This window comes from Bos javanicus, chromosome 16 (assembly GCF_032452875.1).
Source record: "Bos javanicus breed banteng chromosome 16, ARS-OSU_banteng_1.0, whole genome shotgun sequence".
Lineage (NCBI taxonomy): Eukaryota > Metazoa > Chordata > Mammalia > Artiodactyla > Bovidae > Bos > Bos javanicus.
Genome location: NC_083883.1, coordinates 75,872,918 through 75,886,754, shown reverse-complemented (window position 1 = coordinate 75,886,754; position 13,837 = coordinate 75,872,918). Strand labels below are relative to the sequence as shown.

The 13,837-nt window shown below is 52.9% G+C and overlaps 1 protein-coding gene across 5 annotated transcripts in view; it reads right to left on the bottom strand.

The window, feature by feature from the left end:
- PLXNA2 (plexin A2) overlaps positions 1-13,837 on the bottom strand; it is a 232,926-nt gene that overhangs the window by 197,413 nt on the left and 21,676 nt on the right. For 4 of the 5 annotated variants that reach the window (XM_061383641.1, XM_061383643.1, XM_061383644.1 and 1 more), the window contains exons 2-3: positions 8,061-9,328; positions 1,710-1,892 (exon numbers count right to left, since the gene is read on the bottom strand). In XM_061383641.1, the coding sequence (XP_061239625.1) occupies positions 1,710-1,892; positions 8,061-9,248 (1,371 nt within the window). In that variant the 5' untranslated portion in view covers positions 9,249-9,328. Of the gene's footprint in view, positions 1-1,709; positions 1,893-8,060; positions 9,329-9,587; positions 9,716-13,837 lie in introns of all 5 variants that reach the window. The other variant, XM_061383642.1, reaches the window with a different exon arrangement.

The window sequence follows — 13,837 nt, the reverse complement described above, 5'->3', positions numbered from 1 at the left end:
CCGTATGGACTGTGGCTCACCCGGCTCCTCTGTCCATGGAATTCTCCAGGCAAGTACTAGAGTCTGGTGCCCTTTCTTCCTCCAGGGGGTCTTTCTGATCCTACGCTACTTTTTAAAAGTCAAAGTACAGTTGGTTTATAATGTTGTGTTAGGTTCACGTATGTGTGTGTGTGTTCATTGCTCAGTTGTGTCCGACTCTTTGCGATCCCATGAACTGTCCCCTGCCAGGCTTTCTGTCCACGGAATTCTCCAAGCAAGAATACTGGAATGGGTTGCCATTTCTTTCTCCAGGGGATCGTCCCAACTCAGGGATCGAACCTGGGTGTCCCCCACTACAGGCAAATTTCTTTACCATCTGAGCCACACCAAACTGATTCAGTTTTAAATATATACATTCCTTTGCAGATTCTTTCCCAGAATATACCACTTTTAAATCCTAGTGGAATCTCAGAAGGCCAACCCCTTCCCTCTCCACTCTTGGAAAAGCAAACACAGGGACCACACGTATCCTCAGTCTCCTGGGCCTGAAACCAAGCCAGGGCCCACAGTCCCAGGCCAAGGAGAGGGTGCAGGGCTGGAAGAGGCAGGAAGCTCTCCCTGGAGTGAGGAAAGGCTTAAGGGGCTCTGGTACCACAAGAAGAAGAGGTCTGCTGGGTTCAGCACCTCCACATCAACCCAGACTGGTTTTTCTCACCTCCTTTGCCAGCAACTCAGAGCAAGCAGAACACGGTACTTCCTCCTCAGGCTCCTTCCCTGCCACCCTCCTTCCCAAACAACACCTCTCCAGAGGCTCTAAATGGATTAGGAGGGAAGAGCTAGGAGGGTTGAAGCCAACATCAAAGGTGAGATGCAGAGAGGTCTGGCCGGTGCCTTGATCCACAGGTGGGGGCACGGGGAAAGGGGGCAGGAGGGAGGGGTGAGCTTGGGAAAAAAGGATTAGCAGGGACCGGAAAGAATGCAGCGGCTGTAATCCCACGTAATGAACCAGACTGCGCTCCGTCATCTCCATGCCCGGAGCGCTAGACAAGCAGGTACAAGCTGCCAGCCTCAGCCTGCCTCGCAGGAGGCTTCCCGCGCTGCCAGCCCCAGAGGGCCCATGCCCTCCTGCAGGCAGAAGTGCCCAGGGCAGGCATGCACGCACGCGCACACACACACACACACACACACACACACACAAACACACACGGGATAAGATGTCTACTTGCTCCTGGGTCCTGGGGGTGGGGAAGGAGGGGTGGGGAAGGGTCTGCGACTGCAGGAAAAGGAGACGGGAATGGCCTCTAAGCCAGGCACGTACACCATCCCAGAGCTGCACCACATTTACTGAGAACCGGGACCCATCATCTGCTTCAAGCAGCTTCCTGGGACTCAACAAAGACTTCTGCTCAACTCTAGAAGCTGTGGGGAGGGATTTGTGATGTGAGCCATTCATAGTATAGATAATCAAAAAATCAGTTCTACTTGATTTGAAGATAACATTTGTTTTTTCTCCTTTAGACAGACACACCTTCCTAATTCCTTGGTGTTTCAACAATATTGAAATATGTGTATATTCCCAAGACACTCATTGCCCAACAGCTAGAGGAACTAGCTGGAAGATAAACCACGGATTACCCCCTAGTGCCGTCCCCATTTTAACTAACCCCACCCCCAAGAAAACCAAGTTGCCTCTAGTTACAGCATCATGACATCCAGGCTCAGACCCTTACCTTTTTCAGCTTGCCGCTTTTTGTCCCCACGAACACCACGCTGTAGCCGTTGTAAACGTAGGAGGCCACTGAGGTCATGCGGTCCCGGCTGGTGGCGTACAGGGTCAGGCCCTCCACTGGGACCGAGCCTCCGAGTGGCTGGTTGATGTCCAGTCCACAGAAGTTGTCATCGATGGGCACCGGCTGGAGAGAAGGGGAGGGACCTGGGGTGAGTGTCAGCGGAGGCAGGGCCGAGTCACCCCACACCAGCCCAGCCACTGCGGCCACCAGTCCGGGACACTGGGCCTCAGAGAAGTGCAGGCGTGGGGACTAACATGTGCTGCCCGCGCAGACCCACACACCCGCCCTGTGAACCTACGCTGGCTCCAGCAAATCCAGAGAGAGGACCCAGCAGTTTTCTTCCTCCTGCACCCGCTGCCACCCAGAGATCACCAGCGGCAATCTGCAAAACTGATTGCTGGAACTTATGTCCTTGTCATTGAAACTCCCTGTGGCCCATGCCATTGGTGGGGTTCTTTCTGTTTAGACAGTGAGGATTCAGTCTAGAGGCAACCTCACAAGATTCTTACCAGCCTGGACGGGGCTCTTTATTTGTTTCCTGGACTGTAAAGTCCTGCCTCCGGGCATAAGGAATTTTCAGCCATTCCACATCCCATACTGGGGATAGACTGAAAACAGTTATCGTAATATTGAACAGTGCCTTATACTTTGGAAAAGTTACTTCATCTACATGAGTCTCAGTTTCTTCATGTGTCACACTACCTGCCCATCTGCATGAGAGAATCACTGGGGAGGAAAAGAAATGATGCCTGCAAAGATTGGTTACGTTGGACAGTGATTTTCAGGCTTCCCTTATGGTTCAGTGGGTAAAGAATCCACCTACATGCAATGCAGGAGACACGGGTTCTGCCTGGCTCGGGCAGATGCCCTGGAGGAAGACATGCAACTCACTCCAATATTCTTGCCTGGAGAATCCCATGTACAGAGAAGCCTGGTGGGCTACAGTCCATGGGGTCACAAGAGTCAGACACGACTGAGCGAGTAAGCACAGGCACACAGCAATTTTCACCATCGTCTGTTAGAGGGCTTCAATGGAGTTTGGGTAGATTCTGAGGATGAAGACCTTCCCATTAGCAGCCTTTTGCAGGGTGTGCTTGTATAAAGAGTATCTATCAGGAGAGACTGGGGCACTTCGAAAGGAGATGGCCTTGAACAAGTGGAAAAATAGCTGGAGAGAAAGATTTCTACCCTCTGCTCTATCTCTGTGTGGCTCTGTGAACCTTAACTAGTAACATCCTCTTTAGGAGCTTTTAAATTATTTCCAAGGTCTCACTCAGCTTAAAAAAAAAAAAAAAGGAAGAAGAAGAAAACAGACTGCATGCATCCCAAGACCAGGTCCTGCTAAGGAGCTTGCATTCTCTGCACACTGTTTGGCCTGGGGCTGGCCATGACAGGTCCTCTGAAATGGCCTGGCTGATTATACAACAGGGGACCCTTTGGGCAAAAGTTGCCAACTCTGGGCCTGAAAGAGCACTGAGCCTTGTTGCAGCTGTTCCTTCTGGGCATCCCAGGGAGGAAGGAAATGATGGTCACAGGAAGCATGGAAGGCATGGTGGAGAGACGTGTTCCCATCACGCTCCTCCTCTCAGCCACACCAGGGAAGAGCAGGCTGACTTATTACTCCCTGACAGACTTATTTCCTAGGAAGAACTGTGTATCAGCATGTTTTTTTTTTTCCCTTTTGGTAAAACAGGGACTTCCCTTCCATTCCCTGTTCAGATCCAAAGGGGACAGTGTTTGCATCCTTCCGTAGCGATCTGCCGCTCCAACAAGTGCGTCATGGCACTCCGCTTGTGTGTGGCTGCATGTGTATGCATGTGTTTATTCTTTAGGAAAGGAAACTTAAGTCTTAGGTTAAGGATTACCTTGAACTCTGGATTTTATGCAACTCTGCACAACAGAAGAGATAAGTTTCTCAGAGGGGGAGTGGAGCAATGACCTGCTCCAGCCAGCTCAGGAGGGATGCCCATACATCTATCTCTGCATTTAGTGGCTTCACATTAGTGGCTTGAAATCATTCACAGTGGGGGTATTTACACCAAGGACATTGGCAGATGCTTCTGATCAAGATCCCCCAGCCCCATCTCTTCCCTACCACATTCACTGCCTGCATAGAACCATGCGTTTAAGACTCACCAGCACATCCCTGGAGCCAATGATGGAAATTTCAAGCTCCCTAGAAAGGCAGGTCAGAGGACTCAGCTACCACTTTTTACCTTTTCTACTTCTCTTTCTCATCCCTACGCTGTAGGCACAAGTGCCCTGATAAAGAATCAGAAAATCTAGATTGTAGCCCTGCCTCCACCCCTAGCCAGACAGGTGATCTAGATCCGTCACACACCCTCTTTGAGTCTAAATGTTCTCAACTGTAAACGAAAAGGACTCGATCAGGCAATCGTCAAGCTGCCTTTCGGCTCTGAAAGTTCTTGATTTCACGGCCTTGCTTTCTTTCTCACTCTCTCCAGGGACCAGAAAGGCTGCAGAGTCTGGGCTCAGGCATAACTCAAGCCAGCTTCCGAGAAATGATGACAGAAGCTGAACACTTGTCTGTGATTTTGAATTTCTCTATATCCCTCCTGAGTCTAGAATCCCCAGACTGGGAGGGAAATGGCTTGTTCTGAGCCTAAGCTGCCAGGATTGGCCAGCATTTCTTTCTCTCTTCTCTAAGTTGTCAGATATTCTCAGACACCTGCTGCCCGTTTACTTTTGTCCAGAAAGGGAGAGCCTGAAGCATGGCTTTCCTTGGGAACATCATGGCTAAAGGCAAAGAGCTTGGATTCAGAAGTCCTATGGGCTAAACCGCATCCAACCTCCTGCTGTGCCATTTATGGTTGTATTGATGTTAGCAATTGAGTTTTGGGGATCTTTATTCTTCCATCTGTCAAACACCCTTGCTTTATAGGGTCATACTAAGGATCAAGTGAGATAACCCTTAAGCTGGCCAGAACAGCCTTTAGGACAGAGCTGCTATTAAGTGAGTGAGGGTTCCCTTCCTTATTTCTTTTCTGGGAAGAGAGCTCAAAATCTTTTATCTGAGAGTTTCCTGTGAGTCCAGAGAGCATGTTAAAATTAAGCCCTGGGACCTCTGCTTCTCTCACTCATCCTTAAGCCCCTCTGAGGCCACCGAAATGCCTCTGGGTGCCCAGGTCTGGGACTATAAGGACGGTAAGGGGCCCTTCCTGTAGCCCCCCACCCCACCCCTGCTATCCAGGTGGCCTCAGCAGAGTCTGATGCTCTGGGTGGGCGTGGTGAGTGCGGGGCTCTTCTCTCCGAGCCCTATAGCCCACTTGCTGTCCCCCGCCTTTGCAGCCCTTTGCTTACTAGCCCAGGCTTGTCTCTGCAGACAGGGGAGTCCCGTGAGGGTGTGGGCTCTTCCTCCTTCCTCTGGCTCAGAAGCAGGCAGGAATCAGCAGTTTCCTCCTGACAAGGCCCCCTCTGGGCAGTGGGAACCAGGACAGACTCTGCAAGGCGTTAACCCTTTTGTTTCCTCTCCTCTTCTCTGTTTTTTTAAGTGCTTGAGGGAATTTTATTTATTCATTTAACAAACCTGTGGTGGGCAGCCTGCTGTGCTGACTGAAGGCCATTTCTTCTTCTTCTTTTTTTTTGGTTATCAATCTGTATTTTTGTTTTATTATCTTTTAAATTTATTTTTAATTGGAGGATAATTGCTTTCAATACTGGGTTGTTGTCTGCTGTACAACAATGTGAATCAGATGCAAGTATACATATATACCCGCCCTCAGGAGCATCTCTCCCCACATCCAAGTCATCACAGAGCACTGGGCGGAGCTCCCTGGGTTATACAGCACCTTCTCACTGGCTGTCTATTTTACACATGGCAATGTATATATCTCAGTGCTACTTTCTCAATTCATTGGGGCCATAGGTTATAGAATTTCAGGGCTGTAAAGAACTTTGGAAACTATTTAGCTCAACCTCCTCATTGTACGAAGGAAAAATAACAAGAAATGATTGGTTCTTTAATTAATATATAGCTGTCATTTATTAGATGTTGCTGCTGCTGCTAAGTCACTTCAGTCATGTCCGACTCTGTGTGACCCCATAGACGGCAGCCCACCAGGCTCCCCCGTCCCTGGGATTCTCCAGGCAAGAACACTGGAGTGGGTTGCCATTTCCTCCTCCGATGCAGGAAAGTGAAAAGTAAAAGTGAAGTCACTCAGTCATGTCCAACTCTTAACGACCCCACGGACTGCAGCCCACCAGGCTCCTCCATCCATGGGATTTTCCAGGCAAGAGTACTGGAGTGGGGTGCCATCGTCTTCTCTGTATTAGATGCTATGTGCCAAGTATTGCACTAATACATACTTTTAATCCTCATAAAAACCATAAAAAGAGACTTGGTATTTCTATTGTTAAAATAAAAATACAACTCAGATCAGGTGCGTAACTTGCCCAAGGTCACACAAGTGGTAGGAATGACTTTTAAATACAAATCTGTTGGAATTCCAAGCCTGTGGCCTTAACTACTGTTCTATTTACCAAGAAACCGACAGTAGGAACAGAAGCATAGTCTACGTGTGATTTTTTTTTTCTTGCTTTAAGAAGTGGCTTTTGGTCCCAGTAGCAGACACTCCCTCTTTACGGGGTTCAAAAGGCAGCCATATGGGTCACTTGGTGTCACATTGCTCCCCAGGCTGCAGATCTCATGTCCACAGGACTTTGCACAGAAATCCATCTTAGAATTTGTCACACTGTGTAACAGTTAACTAATAATGGCCAACCTAACACGCCAGGCATGGTGTTAATCTTGCCACATCTGATCATCCTGTGAAGCAGGCATTATGAGTCCCACTTCACAGATGATGATGTAGACACACTAAGCCACTTCTGAAGACGGGAAGTAGCACAGATGGAATCTAAACTGTGAATCCCAAACTCTTCGGCATTACATGACGCGGCTGGCTATTTTTTTGGAGAGTCACGACCGTGTCTTTTTTATGTCTGCGTTCCCAGTGCCCAGTACGGTACTGGGCACTCGAGAGATCTTCGATACCCTCTTGCTGAATGGATGGACGGAAGGAGGGATGAAGGGAAGAACGGAGGGGTGGGTAGATGGATGACGTGACGGATGGATGGACAGACTGATGGATCACGGTGACCACCGAGATGGCGGCATTCTGATCCTCTCACAGGACAGGGCTCGCCACCAACTTCCTTGTCTCTGCCACCCTCAGGTCTGGACTCTGAACTCCCCTTCCTCTCCTTCTTTCCCTCTGCTGGGATGCCTGGTTCTTCTTCCCTAGTTTTCAACCTATCAGTTGCGCTTCACCCTCCTCCAGCCTACATACCTGCCTGCCTCCTTTACTCCTCACCGTGGCCGGCAGGGCCCTGCGAGGGCAGGACGTGGTCCCTGCTACCCCTGACCGGCCTCCTCTCCAGCCACAATTTCTGCCACATGCTGTGGTCCAGCTGCACTGGTCTCCTCGCTCTTCCTCACACGCTCCGGGCATGCCCGGCATTCTCTGTACTGCTGTTCCTGCCCACTCTCTCCAACGCTCTCCCCAGATACCCACACAGCTGGCTCTTCCTCATTCTTTGCTCAGATGCTGCTTTCTCAATGAACCAATCCTCTTGGGTCCTGCCTCTCCCCATTCCCTGCTTTATTTTCTCTCTACAGCAACAGTCATCACTGGAGAGACTACCCGTTTTATGTATTTCTATGTCTTGCCTCACTAACGAAGTGAGTGAGGGGCTTTCCTTGGTGGCTAAGACGTTAAAGAGTCTGCCTGCAGCACGGGAGACCCAGGTTCGATCCCTGGATTGGGAAGATCCCCTGGAGGAGGGCATGGCAACCCACTCCAGTATTCTTGCCTGGAGAATCCCCATGGACAGAGGAGCCTGGCAGGCTGCAGTCCATGGGTTCGCAAAGAGTTGGACACGACTGAGCAAAAGTCGTGGACACACACAAAAACTCCATGAGGGCAGGTCGTGATGTGGTAGGGTTCACGGCTGAAGCCGGCAACGCTTACAACAGTGGCTGGTGGGGTAGAGACACTGGATGAGATATATGCGGAATGATTCCGCAGGATCGACAAACGTAGCTCAAGTGCATGAACCTGCCACCTCTCTCACTGCAGGCTGCGATGGTCCGGCTTGTCCAGTAGCAGTCATGTCTGACTCTTTGCGACCCCATGGACGGTAGCCCCGCCAGGCTCCTCTGTCCATGGGGTTTTCCTGGCAAGAATACTGGAGCGGGTTGCCATTTCCTCCCGCAGGGGTCTGGGGGCAGGCGTGTACTGAGCGGGGTGTGTGCCGGGGCGCCCTCCTTACCGCCTTGGTGCACTGCACGTCCTTCCCCAGCAGCCAGTTGAGCTCCAGGTTGCCCTCGCCCTGGTAGCACGACTGCAGGCGCTCCTTGATCTGCAGGTTGATGGCGCGGATGGGGAAGGCGCAGAGGGCAGAGTCATCCGGAGGCTGGTGGTACTGCTTCTGCCCTTTGGAGAAGATGGCGAAGAGCACGTCGTCCTGGCTGCTGATGTTGAAGGCCCGCACCAGCGCGTCCCCAGGCTTGGCGAGGTAGGCGGCCTGCAGGAGGCGGTATTCCACCCCGGCCCGCGTGCAGCCAAAGGGCAGGGACACGTAGGAGTGGAACTTGGGGTCGTCCTTGCAGAGCCGCACGATGCGCGAGGTGTAGAAGAGGTCCCCGGCCGAGTTGATGGCCACGCCTTCGGGCGTCTCGGGCTGGACCGTCAGGAAGTAGACGAAGCCCCCGCTGGCGAAGCCGTAGATGTAGAAGATGTCGAAGTGGGCCACCAGGGCCAGGGTGTCGGAGGGGATCTTGATGAGCGAAGAGACGAAGTCGCTGTGCAGCTCGTAGTCGAGCATGGCGGAGGACTCAGGGTCGCGTGGCAGCTTGCGGCTGGACAGCGTGGGGAAGTAGTCCTGCTTGCCGTCCACGGCCGTGCCGATGAAGAGCTTGCCGTCCTCGCCCTCGGAGCGCACGATCACCCCGTACATCGTGCCCGTCTTGTTGACGCTGGACAGGTAGTGCTCCTTCTTGTGGGACGGCTCCACCAGGATGAAGAGGTCGTCGAGCCGCAGCAGCTTGCACACGCCCTGGTACAGGCTGCCGCAGGCCAGCAGCCGGTTCTCCGAGTAGTCGATGATGAGCAGCTTGTTGACGTTGTTGGTCAGCGTAAGCACCTCGCCGCAGGGCTGCACGATCAGCGGCGGGTAGCAGGACTTGTTGTCCTCCTCCGGGCCCGTCTTGTGAGCCACCTGGATGGTCAGGTTGCCCGTCAGCTTGTACACGCGGTTGATGGCGCCCACGTACACCGCCCCGGTCCCGCGGTGCACCGTCAGGTGGTTGAAGGTCCAGTCGCGGTTCTCCGAGTGGAAGGTGCTGAACTGGGGCGCGCCGGCCGCCCGGGGCGCCAGCAGCACGCAGACAGCCGAGAGCAGGACCACAGGCCAGCCGTCCCCGTCTGCCGCCCGCGGCCCGGGCCTCCTCTGTTCCATTCTGAGCCGGCCGAGGGCCAGGACACAGGGCCTCCGATCTCTCGCGAACTCCGCCTCCCCGGCCTGGCCCTCACATGGTTCTGCAAAACACAAGAGGCAGAACGGTCAGACAGAAAACAAATCTTGCTTGACCCAGGTCCCAGCGCCTACTAGCTCTGTGAGCCTCTTCCTTCTGTATTTGGGTTTTTCTATTTTTAACAAACATTCTCCCTCTTCGGGATGTTCAGGGAATCCTATTATCTATTTTGGTCTCCAGCTTTGACACTGTAAAATGCTTTTTTTTTTTTTTAAACTTTACAAAGCATCTCTATTTCTGTCCTCTTCAGAGATCGTTTTTACCTCTCAGAGAGATTAACAGACTGAGTCCCCGCAGCCAGTGGTTCCCAGTGTGAGGACTAAGGCCAGTCTTCCCACTCAGTTGCCAGGTTCCTCCTGCTTGCTCCCAGTCCAGTGGAAAACGCTCCAGCCTGTGAAACACCAGTGGTTAGGGAGGCCCTCTCCCAGGCTCTCCTGTCCGAATCTGGTGTCACAAATAAAATTCCTTCTTATTTCAGCCGTCCACCCCCTCGCACTGCTGGTTTCCTCTTTCATGCTCCGTTCCCCACAGGGAAGGAAGGAGGGGAGCTGGTCATCTACCATTGCCTCTCACCGCCCTTCAGCCTGGTCCTCTCTAGAGACAATCCTGCAGTGTTAGCAGGGAAAACTTGTTCGGAGAGTGAGCTAGGCCCGGGGCCCCGACGGGTGCTATTCAGGACCTGAAGAGTCCCCGGGGAAAGGGCAGACAACCACCCACCCCTCCTCTTTGGGTCAGGAGGACGTCAGCCACTGCTTCCCCGGAAAGCATGGACCCTGTTGCCTCCTTTGCAGGCTGAGTCCAGCGGGGAGCCGGCCACCTTACTCATGGGGACTGGCTGGCTGAGTCCAGCCTCACCCACCCAGGTGAGAGTTCTGGGTTTGGGAGACATGGATAGGAGCAAAGGGAGGTGAGTTGAAGGTCAGTCTCATGGTAGCCACTGCTGGAGCCCCATGATGGTTTAAGGCGCCACATGGTCAACCTCAGGCTGCCCGCCCCTGCCGGTCAGTCCCCTGCCCTGACTTCCCTGCTCCCTCCCTGCCCTCCCAAGCCCCAGGTTCTACAGCTTTTCCTAGTATTCCAGGGAAGCTTGCCCAGAGGGGCAAGGTGGGGCTCCTGCAGACCTTCGGAGAGTGGTGGGCAGAGGGTAGACGGTGGAGCCTTCCCATTGCTCTGCCTGCTCCTGACTTTTATGGGGGAAGCAGGGACAGTGGTGGCTGTAGCAGAGAAATCTTTTCTCCCGGCTGGACAGACTGGCCGGCAACCTTCTCAGACAAGTCCAGACAGAAGTCTGGGCAATGAGGCAGCAGGAGTGAAAAGGCTCACGCCCAGGATGGAGCACGTGCTCCAAGGCGGCCTAGGAGAGTCCAGTTCAGTTCATGTCAGTGGCTCAGTCATGTCCGTCTCTTTGTGACCCCATGGACTGCATCGCGCCAGGCCTCCCTGTCCATCACCAACTCCCTGAGTTTACTCAAACTCACGTCCATTGAGTTGGTGATGCCATCCAACCATCCCATCCTCTGTTGTCCCCTTCTCCTCCCACTTTCAATCTTTCCCAGCATCAGGGTCCTGGGTCCCTTTATTTATCCCCGACCTGGCTACATGGGGCTGGAATTGGGGATCGAATAGATGCCCCCTGCGGGATCCACGTGCTCTCTGCTCCGTGTCTTTCAAAACTCCCCCTGTCCTCCGCAGCTGTGCCTCCCACACCTGACAGCCCCCCTGGTGCCAGAGGCAGGCCCCACCTGGCCGCTCGCCTCCAAGGAGGCTGCACTGGGGTGCTATTCTGGGGTGATTCATCAGGCCCCAGGCTTCCTTGGAAAGAGGAAGGCGCAGCGGTATGAGGCCTGGGCTGACCTCAGGAGCTCTGACACAGCCCTTCCGGCCCCATGCGCTCACCCGCAAAGCCTCCCCGATGGACGGAGCTTTCGGTTTGAAAATCAGAGGTTATTTTTAGCTATGTCCTGGGGCCGGTAGCCGGACATGAATTCCTCAAGAGGAGCTGCGGAAAGGAAATAACAGAACCCTCATATTCTCCATCTGGGTAGGGAGCTGCAGGAGGCAGGGCTGTGTGCGCCCCTTCTCTGGGCAGGAGAGCTCTATTGCCTACAGGTGGAGGGCAGTGTGTCCCCCTCCGCCTCCCGCCGTTAGGATTATAGTTGCCATCATGATGTACTTGGGGTTTGGCCTTTTGGGCAGGGCTCTCTGAGACACTCTGGCATTGAGTACACGGGCAGAGACCCCTGCCTGCCCCACAACATACATGCACAGACATGCTTAGCCCATGGGGGGGGCGGGGACGGTCCCAGGAGCAGAGGTGACGCCAGAGGACACCAAGTGAGGTTAAGATGAACTGTCTCACCGCCCTGCCAGGCATCCTCCAGAGGCACAGTTTGAAGAGTGAGTGGCTTCTGTTGTCAGGCAGAATCTGGGAAGAAATTTGGGACCTTGGGCAAGTCCAGTCTCATCCTCCTTTCTGGTAGGATGGGATAATGACGGTACCGACCCCTCGGGTTGTCATCTGAGTAAATGAGATAATGCAGGGAAGCCTCTTAGCATGGGAGCTGGCACTCAGTGAATGCTTAACTCATACTAGTTATTATTATCATTGAAGCCTCCCCAAGAGACTGCGCTTTAGGAATCCTACCAGACCTCCTGACTTCTCTTTTTGCTCATATTCTTCCTTTCCATGGGAATGAACACTGTGGGCAGCCCGTTGAGCCCCAGCCCTCCCTGGCCCGATGAAGGCATGCATCAGAGAAAAGGGAATAGATTGAAGGTGATCGTCTCCAGTACACTACTGCACAAGTCCCAGCACAGCTCTCTGCAGCCTGCAAGGAGCCTGGTAGAGGTACAGGATCCGAAGAGTTGAAGTGTGAGTGGGAAAACTGGCCTGGTGTCCAGAAGGCATGGAGCCCTGGGGCAGGGGGCAGAGTGGGGAACTCAGAGAGACCTGCGTTCAAATCCTGCCTGTGTCGCCATGAGTTGTGTGGCTTTAGGCTGCTCCAGAGTCAACCCGAGCCTATTTCTTGACCAGTAAAGGATGTTATTTGATCTTAAAGAATGCTATTAAAACAAAGGATGTCATAACCAATTGGTAAGATTTCTTCCTTCAGACAAAATGGTATCTTGAGACTTGCTTCTTTCAGCTTCTAGAGTCAATGATTGCAGTAACAGCTGAGGTCCTTCTGTCCTGCCTGGCAGGGCTGGTTAAATCTAGAGGTTTCAACAGACCAGTAATTGTACTGTTTCCCCCTTCCCTCTCAATCAGCATCTACTCTGGGACAGACTGCTCCCGGGGACCAGCCACACAGATTCCTTCCATGGGGCTCAAGGGTGGTCCATGTGGGAGACGCAGGCACTGGGGCCTCAGGGTCAAGAGGAGACAGGGTCCCCTGCAGTGCAGGGGTGGAGGGACGCTTGCATCCCACCTTGGAATTCGCAAGGACAAACTGGCTTCAAGAGTGAATCGAGAGCCCTAGTCTTTCAATGCCAAGGCTGACGTTACCAGGCAGCTCTTCCAAAGAAGGGTCTGGTTGGCAAGGTCTGGTCTGGTTGGTCCTGTCTGAGTTCAGGGTAAGGGAGAAGGGTACCCACCTCTGTGCCTCTGATGAGATGCCATGTAGTGTGATGGACAGACTCATACGCTCTGGATTTAGGTGCTTGGATTCAAACAGAGGCGACAGCTGTGTAAACTTGGTCAAGGTACATAGCTGTTCTCTGATGCTGTCTCACTAGACGTAACGAGATTGGCACTAGCATCTACCTCATAGGGTTATGACGGTGAAGTCATTTAATACACATAAAGCGCTTAGAACAATGCTTGGCCCATTGGAAACGTTCGAGATACCTTAGCCTTTATCAGTAGTAATCTATTTGTCAACATTCCCAGCTTTTCATCTCCGTCCATCCCACAGTCTGAGAATAAATTTTCCACCCTTAATTTGGTAGAAGCCAGTGAACACATGCATATGGTTTTGTAGATCTAGCATTTCCTCCTCACCCCAAGTGTCACCCTCGGGGATTTTCTCCATGATGCCTCCTTCCGGTCCCTCTTCCGCTCTCTGTCTAGTTTGTGAAGTCGCTGTGCCACATGCGTTCTTGAGAGCCACACCTGCTGAGTGGCTGTTCTCCTACCAGCTTCCCTCTCCTCCATCCCAGGTCTCAGATGAAGACCCTCAGATTGGCCCTGGGATGCCAGCTCTACCCGCAAAGCACTCAACACACTGATGCCAAGGGGAGGCCACACTTGCCTCTTTGGGAAGCAAGAGTCACTAAATATTTCATTTGGAGGGCCTGGTGACACCATCTCCCCGATGAGGCCTCAGGAAGCAGGTGTTGGTGACAGCTAGAGAAGGCATCTAATACCTTCCCGATCAGATGCTGCGGGCACCAGGGGCAAAGCAGGGACGAGACGATAATCACGCATTTCCAGCTCAGCTCAGTGAAGGAGTCTCTCCTCCCCACATCCCGTTCTGTTGCCTCTTTCAGGATATCTGGGAGCACAAGCCTCTCT